The sequence below is a fragment of the Ananas comosus genome, linkage group 8 (genome assembly GCF_001540865.1).
Source record: "Ananas comosus cultivar F153 linkage group 8, ASM154086v1, whole genome shotgun sequence".
Taxonomy (NCBI): domain Eukaryota; kingdom Viridiplantae; phylum Streptophyta; class Magnoliopsida; order Poales; family Bromeliaceae; genus Ananas; species Ananas comosus.
Window position 1 is genome coordinate 11,728,393 of NC_033628.1, and position 12,711 is coordinate 11,741,103.

Sequence of the window (12,711 nt, forward strand, 5' to 3'; positions counted from 1 at the left end):
CTTGATACACTTTAAACTATAAGGTACTAAAGTGAAAAAGTACAAAACCACAGGGTACTAACTTGATGTAGACTTTAAACCACAGGGTACTAAAGTGAGAAAAAGTGAAACCACAAGGGGGTATTTGAACTTTTCCCTTAGGTTTATGCACAAATACAATTATGTAAAAAATTAGAGACCAAATGAGGATCACTCAAAAGTTCTGGACCTCAAAATAATTTCATCACATTTCTATTTTTTTTTATATTATTTAGGAATAATTACCTACATACCCCTCAAAACTTCAAAATTATCTCATTTATTTCTACTTTTTTTTTCTTTCCAATACAACTCTAATATGTTTCTTCATTATTCCAAAATATCCCTATAGTTATCATCCGTTAAATTAAATTGGGTTAAACGTGAGTTAAATATTTATCAGAGTTAAAAAAATCAAAATGCCTCTTTTGTCCTTAACTTAAGAACAAATAAAAAAAATATTGGTAATACTTTTTGTGCCCCTAACTTAAGGGCAAATAAGAAAAGTCGGTAATGGTAGAAGGATATATTTAAAAGGGTAAATTAGTAATTTTATACAGATAACAGTTATTACTAACTGAATTTAACTCTAGGAATATATTTAAAATAGGTTGAAACGTAAAAATAATATTTTTACTATTAGGAGATAAATTAAAAAGTCAGAAACTTTTAAAGAATATATAAACAATTGCTTCTATTTACACCTTCCTTCTGCGCCATAAAAATTCATTATAAATAAATAAATGAAACATAGAGCCTCAATGATATTGCAAGATTCACGGCAAAAACAATGAATTTAATTTTTAACAAATCGTTATTCATCTAAAAAATGAGAGTAAATTTTTCACACTTTTGTCTAAAAACTAATATTTTATATTTATTTTTTTAATTGAGAAGCGTAAAATGTATTTTTTTTTTAAATGTACAAACAATATTTCTCTAAATTGTGTTTTTTTATTTCACACTTTAAAAAAAATGTGAAATAGGAGAAAAAAAAGTTGGTCTCAGATAGAAAGACCTAGTACTAGGGAAAGGAATAAAAGTGTCACGTCCTGACCCGTTGCACAATGGAGGTCATGCGGGTGCTTGCACAGATCCGCTTTACGTGAATAAAATATATATAAAATTATGAATGTTCTAATATTATAATAGTTAGATTTATATTCTCGTTTTCAAGATATATCCTCACGTAAAATTGTATCATGTTATTTTTTTTTGAATGAAATACGTGGGTCTCCGCTGTGCAGCAGGCCTGGCGTGACAAAAAATTAAATATACAAATCTAAAAAATAGAGGAGGAAGATGTCTAACTACAAATATTCACCTCAAGCAACCTGTCCTTCTTTTTTTTGGGGGGACTGATAAACACTACCTAATATCTTAATAAAATATAGTATTAGGATAATGGTGGATTTAAATGGTGGGATTAGTTGATGGTTTATACCAACAAACCNTCCTTCTGCGCCATAAAATATCATTATAAATAAATAAATGAAACATAGAGCCTCAATGATATTGCAAGATTCACGGCAAAAACACTGAATTTATTTTTTAACAAAACGTTATTCATCTAAAAAATGAGAGTAAATTTTTCACACTTTTGTCTAAGAACTAATATTTTATATTTATTTTTTTAATTGAGAAGCGTAAAATGTTTTTTTTTTTTTAATGTACAAACAATATTTCTCTAAATTGTGTTTTTTTATTTCACACTTTAAAAAAAATGTGAAATAAGAGAAAGAAAAGTTGGTCTCAGATAGAAAGACCCATTACTAGGGAAAGGAATAGAAATGTCACGTCCTCCCCCATTGCACAATGGAGTTCATGTGGGTGCTTGTATAGATCCGTTTTGCACAAATAAAATATATGTAAAAACATGAATGTTCTAATATTATAATAGTTAGATTTATATTCTCGCTTTTATAATATATCCTCACATAAAACTGTATCATGGTATTTTTTTCTAAATAAAATTTAATATATTCATTTTGTTTACGTTTTGAATGGAATTCTATTCATTCAGCGTGTCTGGTGCACGTGCCCGTGTGGCCTCCGCTATGCAACAGGCGAAGCGTGACAAAAAAATCAAATATATATACAAATCTAAAAAGGAGAGAAGGAAGATGTCTAAGTACAAATATTCACCTCAAGGAAGGGGGGGGGGCTGATAAACACTACCTAATATCTTAATAAAATATAGTATTAGGATAATGGTGGATTTAAATGGTGGGATTAGTTGATGGTTTATACCAACAAACCCACCTTAAAAGTGATGTGGTGGGGAGACCCAAACCTAAACTTTGATGTATACACCAACCAATCAACCACACTGTTACTCTATTCTATTATTTTTAATAAAAATTTCGCATTTCTGTTTGGATGCATGAATATTAATTAGTAAATTTTTTCGATTTATATGAAAAGCGTAAAATATTTAGTAAATAAAAAATATGTCAAAATAATCTGAATGAATATTAAATAAGATAGTAAGTTATCGTGGATATTTTATTTTGGTATTCAAACATGCCCGAAAATTAATTAATACTAATCTATCTACGAGAAGTAATGTCTTTTGAATCGATAGGATTGTAGGAACTTAATTTGGAGGAGGATGAGATGTCATTAACATGAAACCGATCTTAGATTATACACAAACTTATTTGGAAGATCTAATGGAAAATAACTAATAATTTGATTATTCATGAATCGTTTTCTATAAGATCAATTGATTTATTTTGCATAACATGGAAGAGGAGCAACCTTATGGAAAAAAATTTTAAAAAACGAGATTTGGATTGGGTTCAAATTACTCCAATTAATAGGGGAGGATGATAAAATCCAAGATTTTCCCAAAAATAAGCAATTTTTTTTTCTTTTATGTAACAACAATGTATAGGACACAGTATTTGATGCTTATTGATATAATAGAATTATTGACAATTTGGTGATAAATAAAATACCATATCCAAATAATTCATTAAAAAGACAATTTGATCAATCCAACGCAATCTCATATGCCATGTGTGATGTGTCCAGGGTTTAACTTTTTTTTTATTTTCTTTTTTCATAAGGATAATAATAACCAGTAGTACGTGAGATTCATGGATGGCCGTTTCTTATAAAATAACATTATTATTACTCAATATATATAAATATATATTAAAAATTAATATTTATAGAATTAATTTTGATATTGCTAAAGCAGAAAAGTCAATATCATGGCTAGATATAATGTATTTATTTTGACAATATTAAATTTAAATATGATCATTTTGTATTAAAGTAAGCTCTCGCGATTCTCGAATATTAGGTTTTGCCCATCGTTTTCAATTTGTATTCTTTATAGCTAAAAAATCATGAAAGTTGCCAAACAATATTTATTAAAAAGGGTGAAATTTGCCAAACAATATATACTAACTTGAGTAGAGATTGTTTAAAATTAAGGAACAATATAGTTTGAGATAATAACACTCATATTTAATTAAGTACTAATATATTTGATAAAGATAATATAAACTAAAATAATCAAGAGAGAAGCGCATAAAAAAAAAAGATAAAAATGTACAAAGAGAATTAGCTTAATTTATAGTCAAAGTACTACTAACTGATTAAAATAAAAAGTATTGAAAGGTTGGCAGTAAAATCAAAATGAACCGCTCGTTCAGATAATTTCTCTACATTTTTACCTGAGAAAGAAAAAGGTAAAAAACAAATTAACGGGTCTAGTACAAAAATGTGCATAGGTGAGGGGTTTCCCTTGCATTTTATCTCTCTTCTCTTTAATCATCCTTGACGTAGCACAGAAGAAGAGATTAGCGCGAAAAATAGAATAAGAAAACACTAAACCCCACCTAATAAAGTAGTCCAAAACAAAAACCATTACCACCTCCTCCTCCTCCTCTTCTCTCTCTCTCTCTCATCTCTCTCTCATGAATATAGAGAGAGAGAGAGAGAGAGAAAGAGAGAGAGAGAGAGAGAGAGAGTGTGTGTGTGTGTGTGTGTGTGTTTTGGAATTACCTTTCCCAATATACCACTCCTATTTTTCGCTTTGTGCCACCACAAAAGCTCCAAAGCAGAGATATTTTCGTTCTCCTCGGATCATTTGGAGAAAAGGGTATTTGTTCTTTTCTCACGTTTCCTTCTCTGGAAGATCAAAATCGGGTGGTGGGGTGGTGTAAAAATCGGATTTTTGGGCCTTTTTTGCGATCCTCATTAGTCGTCAAGAGTGCTTCATGTGTATTTACAGCAGGGGAGATTAATGATAGATTAAAGCAGGGGAGTTTTGCGCGCACCATTGCTCGGGGATGCTAAAAAAGTTGGCTTTTTTGTAAATGCGTTGAGAGGATCATTACAAGGTAGCTGCTGTGTGTGTATCTTAGTCCCAAAAAAAGAAACAGCTTTGTTGTTCGAGGAATATGGCTTTTGGGATCCAAATCAGAGGCTTCTGATGGTGGTGGCTTTGTTCAAAATCGCTTTTTGCTTTGGCAATTTGGCTGTAATTGCCGAAAGGTTTTGCGGGTTTGTGTATTGGCTTTTGTTCGAGATCGAAAGGAAGGGAGAGAAAGGAGTTGACTTTTTTGGTTGGAGGTGGAGATGAAGAGATTGGGTGTTTTCAGAAACCTTTCTCATTCTTATTCTTCTTCTGCTGTTCTTGCCATTGGAGAAGGTGCCTCCTTGTTATTTGGATTGGCCTCTTGAATTTCAGGTAAATCCATTTCATGTCTCCTTGGACCATTTTTTCGTTTTTTAATTTCCAGAGCTAAAAGTCTTTTGAATTCTTCTATTTTTATAATGATTTTTTTTTTGTCTTTTATTTTCTATTTTGGCAGTTATTTGACCTTTATTTGTCTTGTTTTCTAGTTTTGCCCCAAAAAATAGATATTCTTCCAAAGCTTGCAACAATTTGAAGCATATTAAACATGTTTTGTGAAAGAAAATGTGTGCATGAACTTAATGGTATATCCGAGACCAAGCTTGTATTTGTGGGTTATTACACAAAATTAGTAGATATGTTAGCCTAAGCTCTTTCCGTCTCGCCAAATCTTGGGCTTGAGAGTTGTTTGGAGTGAATCTCTTACTTGGTTATTCATGTCCCTTGTGAAACATTAACATGAGGACTCTGTTCCATTACTTTTCAATCTTCAAAATTTGTTAGATTTCATGTTTCATGATTATCAATCTGACAATTTAGGCATAGTTGTATGAGTACTAACTGAATACAGATAGATCTTAACATCCTTTTATATTAACACGCTGTCTTCATGCTCTACAATTGAGAATGGAATAGAAAACAATGTACGTAAGAAGTACTTACACATTCTATTAATAATTAGTTCTTTTGAAGGAAACAAAATATTGGTTTACTGCTTTGCAGTATTGTTTTGAATAACTAATTTTTGTTGTGTGAGAGACCCTTTTTTTTTTGCTCATATAGTTCGCACCACTACTAAATTCGTATCGATTCTCTTATGGTGCATCTCTAGCGCTTTGATTACCGGTTGACATCCTTCTCAGTTCTCACAATCAGAATAGATCCGCCTCAATTACTATCATACATATCTAAAGTACTTGACCCTATTTATTACTGTAGATTCTGAGGAATTCAAAATATACTGTCATTCACAAATAGCCCTGTCCTATAATAGAGTTTTTTTTTTTTTTTCCTTTGTCCTATAATAGGGTTGTTTTGTTTTCTCTGATTTTGTTATATTAATAATTTAAACAAACCAAATGTTTCTATAGTTGTGAAAGTAAACTCTCATCTGCAGCATTCTGTTTCTAATATTTGCCGAACCAAGAAACATTTTGTTTTTAATTTTCATTTACTTTTGCGATATGCTGAAAGTAACTGCTGGATTTTGCCTAATTTGACAGCTTTGAGCATTAGCTCTGAGAGTGATCATTTTTATAGTTTTATTTATCATTCTTTTTTTTCCTATCTTTACTATAAGCTGATTCATTACAATCGTATTTAATTGCTTCTTCAGCTTTCAAGGTTCTCCGAGAATTTTAACCATTTTTTGAAGTGACCTAAGAAAAGGGTGATAGGCAAAAAACCGTCTCATCGACTATGGCCAGAAGAAATTTCAAACAGAATACACGACCCCAAAAGGATAATTTTGGCTGCATGTGGGGATTGTTTCACATGCTTGACTTCCGCTGGAGCCCGAAGTTTCTTTCAGATAGGAAGCATGGTAGTAGTGCGTATGATGGTAAGATAATTTTCTAGCTTCCCATCAAAATTATTCAAGGAATATTAAGGTGGTTGTTCTCTTTCGGATAGGAAGCATGACAATAGTAAGTGCTTTTGTTTTGCTTTTGTATGTCCCATTGATGACTGTACTTTCTGCAGATTCTGGAGATCCGCGAAGCATACTTGGCAATTTTGAGGAAAAAAATAATGAAGTTGCTGTAAGTATTGCGCTGTACTTTATACTGTATGAAGTGCGGCATTTGGTAGAATGTGTTGAATGGCTTTATTCATGCATCAATCTATGCAACATGGTGGTATTTGCTTTTAGAAGTTACCCAATTCCAGATTAATCCTGCCAGTCAAGGAAAAAGAGTTTCTCACCCTTTCCACACCATAGCTGCAATTTTCTGTCTCTTCTATTATTAAAATTTTTTTTAACAGTTCCCATTTTTATCAACCTTGTGAGATCAAACAATTGTCGCTTCGAACAAAATAAGGAAACTCATTGGAACTAACATATTACTGTATGATGAAGCATGATTATCCACTATCAATACCTTCAATCTTATCATCATCAGAATGTGTTACAGTATCATGATATTAAGTTGCCACGATTTGTGCACTTTTGAAAGCCATTTTCTAAAATAAGTTATAAATGATATGTTATTCTTATTCAGAATGTTGATGGAAGCAAAGTACGGAGGGTTACCACGGGTAAGCAGAGCGTCAAAACACTAATGGAGGAAGAGATGGCCAGAGTGAAACCAGTGGAGAAGCCACGTAATGCAGTTGAAAAAAAACAATACGATCCTTCTCCTCAAAAAAAAAAACAATACGATCCTGAAGGCCGTGTTCGTCTAGAGAAAAGACCCAAGAAAACAAGAAAGAATTCAAAAGCATTATCAGATCTTTCTGTCAACAAGCAGATGACTTCTCAAAGCTTAAATTCTAATGGACTCGACAACACGATACCGGCAGAGAGATCAGATCTTCAGTTCATCCTGGCTGCGTTTCTTGTAGAAATTTACAAATTCCACAACCAATGCCCACATATTGATTGTAAGAATAAGATATCACTATGTCCTGCATTAAAATCCATTGTTTATAGAAAGCTTAATGATCTCAGCAATTCCAATTCTTGTGTTGATGACAAACATCTAAACGGCAGCAAGGCAACTCAATCGAAGGAATTCATGGATGCATTGGAGATTCTGAGCTCAAACAAGGAGTTATTCTTGAAGCTTCTTCAGGACCCAAATTCACATATATTGCAAAATATTCAAAATATCTGTCATCTCCGGGAAGGCTCGGAGGAGCAGGGTGGTTCGAAGCAGTATCAGGAGATTTCAAGCAGTAAAGTGTTTAATAAACAAAACAGGCATAACTTTTTCTGGAAGAAGGACAGATCAAATGGGAGACAACTGGCAGAAGGAAATGATAATTCTCCTCCAATTAGCAGAATAGTTGTTCTAAAGCCTTTAGCTGCTACTAATGCAAGTTCCTCACAACAGTCATACAACAGATTACGGGATCAGGAAGATGGCGAAAGAGTTAATTCACATTTTTCAGTTAGAGAAATTAAAAGGAGATTGATGCATGTCATTGGAGAGACCAAAAAGGAGCAAGATTCCATCTCGACGGATGGCCTTCTTCACAAAGTTCCACATGGGTACAAGGATTCACTTAAAGAGCTTTCTAGAGAGAGTTCAGCAAGTATGACGAGAAAAGCTTCGTCAGATGATGAAAATTTTTCAGACCCAACTGCCTTCAACTCAGAAATGGAGCCAAACGATGGTGAAATCAACACGAATGATGCTACCTCCTGTAAGACTGGATCTTTCTTTTATGAAGAGGCCATGAAACATCTCACTGAGATGCTAAACAGCGGAAGTCGAATTGAAGAGTTGCCAAATGAGCCAGAATCACAATCTTTGGAAAAAATGCTTTATTTGCCACAGAACAGTTCATTATCACCTAGAAACAGCCCTACAAGTGAAGAGGAGCTTGACCCCTCCCCTGAAGAGAAAAGGTTGTCCCCTTCACAGCAGCTTGAAAAAGAAGATGTTGTCGAACATTTAGGCCCATCAGGGCAGAATTTGGGGAGAATTACATGTGATGTTGTCATCAATCAAGTTGGTGAATCAAGGCTGGAGCTTATGAATCCTGAAGCTCAGGAGGGGAAATGCATTGAAGAAGAAATAAACCCAGAAGGTAAATACTCGGTTCGCGAGTCATGGCGAAGATCAACTTGGTGCATTTTCGTAAGTTCCATACGTACTATGCTAATCAAATTCATAAAAGTTTCTGCAGGTACTAAAGATATTACTAATGAAGATGATACCATTTGCGAGAAAACGGATTCAGAAGTGTGCCCAGAATTGGTCGGAAGTGATAGCCATGTACTAAGCGAAAGATCCAAGGAAGAAGGTTCAGTGCTGGTAAGTTGTCACTATACCTCTTTATGATTGTTCTTGTTTATTTTATCTTTTCAAAGAGATAATTTCCATCATCTGTGAGTTAGGACTGAATTACTTGTATACTTTTTGAAGGTTACAGTTGACGAAGCAGAACTAGTGAGTGAATGCGGACTAATATTTCCGAGCTCTCCCGAGACCATCATAGATAGGAGAGAGCAGCATAGTTCAGTAACATCTGTTGAGCCAACAACCTCATCTGATTTGATTTTTTCTAGCTCTCCGGAGAGCACCAGTGAAAAGCCGGAGCAGCCAAGTCCAGTATCTGTTCTTGAACCGTCCTTCGCTGATGGTGTTGCCTCTTCTGGTTGCAGAACCACAAAGCATGGTAAGATCCAATATTTCTGGTCATAGATTAAAAAATAATGATTTTTCAGACCCTAAAGAATTATTTGTCTACAAATATGGCCCTGAAAAATCTGAACTTTCATATATACCATAAAAACAAAAACAATATCTTACACACATACCCTTCCTACTGACTAAAATGCGCCTCTGAAGTATACTTTTGTATAAAACTGCACTTTTAACAGATTCGAGGGGTATGAACGAAAATTCAAATTTTACCAGAATATTACGCAAAAGCAAATAATTTTGCAGGGAGACATAAACATATAGATGTACAGATAAGTCACCACCTGATTGTTCTGTTTCCAATTTGCAGCTGAACTATTTGTTCAACTCCCCAAAAATCTTTTCAGAGACCATGACAATTATTCACCACCTCCATGCTCCTCTGATTCTGGACCAACTCAGAATCTGTTGAGGGACAATAATGCAAGATTTGAATACATAAAGTCAGTGTTGGAAGCCTCCGGCTTAATTTCAGATCAAAACTCAAAGAAATGGTATTTGGATGATCAGCTACTTGATCCTCACTTACTCGATGAAGTAGGAATTTCGTACAATCAAACGGATGATTCAAAGCTTCTCTTTGGCTGCATCGAAGAAGTTCTCGTGGAAATCAAGGAGAGTTTTTTCAGATTCACCCCTCGGTCTTCTTTCGCGAAACACAACACGCGGCCTCCTTTACTCAAGGAAGTGAGCAAAGGTGTTTCTTGGCATCTCGAGAATAAGTGTCCGAGCACGTTGGAAGAGACAGTGAGAAAATATTTGGACTGTGGAAGTTGGATGGATCTTCGATCCGAGAGTGAAAGCATTGTACTTGAGATATGTGACGACTTCCTCGATGATTTATTAGAAGAGGCGGTTTTCGACTTGTGGCTTTGATTTCGACAGTTCATTTGTATTATACCTAGTATTTTATGCAGTAAAAGTTAAAGAGTGATTGCGGATTTGGTAAGGAATTTTAGGATTTTCGTCTAGTTGGGTATCTTATGTTAGTGTTTCGGTTACTTTAAGATACCCCAAATGCTGAAAATGAAACATGTAGGCTGTGTTAACTTTGGTTGCTCCTTCTGTATCCTCTTAATTACGCGGAGACGAAAAAAGGAGTAATGGTTGTGCATTTGCTGGGGATCTGCAGAGTCCTGGGCATGTTTTTTCTGATATTGCCAGTTATTATGTCCTGGACAGACAGAACTTCCAGCAATTTCAGCTTACTCCCAGTGTCTCTTTTCTCTCTCTTTTTCTGTTTTCTGCCTCTTGATCATATGTAAATTGGCTTTTCTTTTTATTTTGTTCTTGTACTAAGACCAATCTGTGTTACATTAAAAATATGTATAAGAGAAGGTGCTTCCTTTCATGTAGAACTTTTTTTCTTTTTAAGCTTTTACTGCAAGCGTAATTTCTGAGTTGATGGATTCTTAAAAGGGGGGGAAAAAATCAAAATCAAAATCAAAATCAAAATCAAAATGTGTGATGTAATGCTAGCAATGATGCAATATTTCAAGTGTTTTTCTTTGTACTTACCAAACAAAAATTAATGATTGATTCTTGTTCACATTTTCTCTTAAGTATTGTGATATGCTGGGAGGAGATTAAATTGCCAAAAAAAAAAAACTTTAAGATTAAAATAGCAACTGGGATTTGTAGGATAAGTATCAACTTTTAGATATACTGTGCCTGCGAATTTTATGTTTTCTATTTATATTTATTTCCAAGAAGTTACTATAAATTAAAACCTTCATGATTTTGTGGGCCTAATGTTTTGCATTATGGAGTCCACCATATTCCCATTAATAAGAGACACCTCAAATTATCTACTAATATTAGCAATTTGTTTGATTTTATTTTAAAAATATATAAAGTAAAAGTTTCAAATAGTAAAGTGCTGGTTCTCATATAATCGTGTATGGTTTCTTATGATAAAATGTGAATCTTTTGTTCTGATTATTATATTAAATTATAAAGATAATTATTATTGTTCAAAAGTTCAATTATCAAAAAATAAATTTTTAATAATTATAATTATATTGAACAGACCTCTTAAATATTCCCTTTTTTATGTCTTTAATATTACTATATTTGTCTATTTTACTTCAATACTACCATTTACTTATCTCACAAACTTCAATAAATTTATTTCTTATATATAAAAATATATACAATATAGGTACTGTACTCGTATGAATACGAAAATTTTCTTCAATGATATACATAATTTCCAAATTGACGACGCGTATCGTCAAATATAATCTAGAGCATTCAAAGTGCTTGGAAATCCAATTGCGTACAAGATCGAAATTATTCATCATAATCTACATAGTTAATAATTTTTTTATAAAAAATATTTCAACTATTTTAATTCTTCTATACTATTAAACTATAAAATCCACTGTACCACTGTTATAAAAGTTAATTTTGGTACCCATCACATCTATTCTTCTACATGTTTCTATTCTTTTTCTTTTACATTAAAGGAGGGTTTGGGGGGTTCATAGAGTGACACGTGTCACTCTCCAAACCCTCCCGTACTCTCCCTCTCTCTCTCTCTCTATATATATATATATAATTTTTAATTTTTATATCAAAAGTTAAAATTTTCATACTTTCAAATTTTAAAGTTTTAAATTTTAAATTTTAAATTCTAAATTTCAATTTTAACTTATAATATTTATTTCCAATTTTGTAACTTCAAAATTTAAAATTTTAAATCTCTAAACTCTATGATTTAATTAATTTAATTTTATTAATAATACGCGTAATAAATTGCACAATAAAATCTAACATGATAGATTTAATTTAAATCACGTAAAATATTGTTGTATAAAAAATTACATAATTTTAAATTTCAAGTGAAAAATTTTAAAAATATAGTGTATATGTGTATATATATATATATATAATTAATTTTATTAAGCAATTTCTTCTACAAATTTATTTCCCTTCTATCTATTGATTTTTTAAAAATTATTTTGATAGATTTATCTCTTTATAAAATAAAGTGATGTATAAATTACTTGCACATATACCAATTTTAATGACTTTTATTTAAATAGATTTAATTATTACATAATTTTTATATAACTTTTATTTAATTAATAATTAGACTTATAAAACTATATAAAAATATTAAAAAAATAAAATTTATTGTTAAAATATTTTTAGATCCGCAGCATCGCGCAAGTATTTCACTAGTCTAGCATAATTAATCACTAACTTGATGGTTGATATCAAAAGCCCCAATTCCCGAAATATCAAAACTTATTTACCTTATATTCGTAGTTGAACTTATTTCTAAGATATGAATAAGATTTTTAAAATATTTAAAAATTCTAAATAATATCTAATGATATAAATTATTGATTTAAAACTCTGTTCTTAAAAATAACTAGTAAAACAAGGAGTAATTGCTTATATATTTTTGAAAGGCTCTCGATTTTCTGATTTATTTTTCTTAAAAAGTTAATATTAAAAATAACTTTTTACATTTCAAATTATTTTAAATATGCTCCTGAAGTTAAATTCTGTTACTGAACTATTAGCAATAGCCGTTTTCTATGTAAAATTATTATTTTGCTTTTTCTAAAATACTCTTCTATTATCACCAATTTTTTCTTATTTGCCCTTAAGTTAGAGCAAAAAAAATATTTTAATTTTTAATATTTTCAAATAAATATATCT

General features: G+C 31.9%; 1 protein-coding gene across 2 annotated transcripts; it reads left to right on the top strand.

Moving 5' to 3' along the window:
- LOC109713788 lies at nucleotides 3,888-10,397 on the top strand. 2 transcript variants are annotated; one of them, XM_020237980.1, is made up of 7 exons: nucleotides 3,888-4,723; nucleotides 6,006-6,230; nucleotides 6,371-6,429; nucleotides 6,889-8,422; nucleotides 8,513-8,649; nucleotides 8,761-9,013; nucleotides 9,350-10,397. In XM_020237980.1, the coding sequence occupies exons 2-7, from the start codon at nucleotides 6,089-6,091 to the stop codon at nucleotides 9,913-9,915; spliced, it is 2,691 nt and encodes an 896-aa protein (XP_020093569.1). In that variant the 5' UTR covers nucleotides 3,888-4,723; nucleotides 6,006-6,088; the 3' UTR covers nucleotides 9,916-10,397. The 2 variants fall into 2 exon arrangements, with proteins under 2 accessions (XP_020093569.1, XP_020093570.1); XM_020237981.1 differs by having other exon boundaries at nucleotides 3,898-4,723; nucleotides 8,522-8,649.

Coding starts and splice junctions, on each gene's coding strand:
- LOC109713788 (XM_020237980.1), top strand. CDS start 6,089: ATGGCCAGAAGAAATTTCAAACAGAATACACGACCCCAAAAGGATAAT. Junction 8,423..8,512: donor AGAAGAAATAAACCCAGAAG/GTAAATACTCGG, acceptor AATTCATAAAAG/TTTCTGCAGGTACTAAAGAT. Junction 8,650..8,760: donor AGGAAGAAGGTTCAGTGCTG/GTAAGTTGTCAC, acceptor TACTTTTTGAAG/GTTACAGTTGACGAAGCAGA.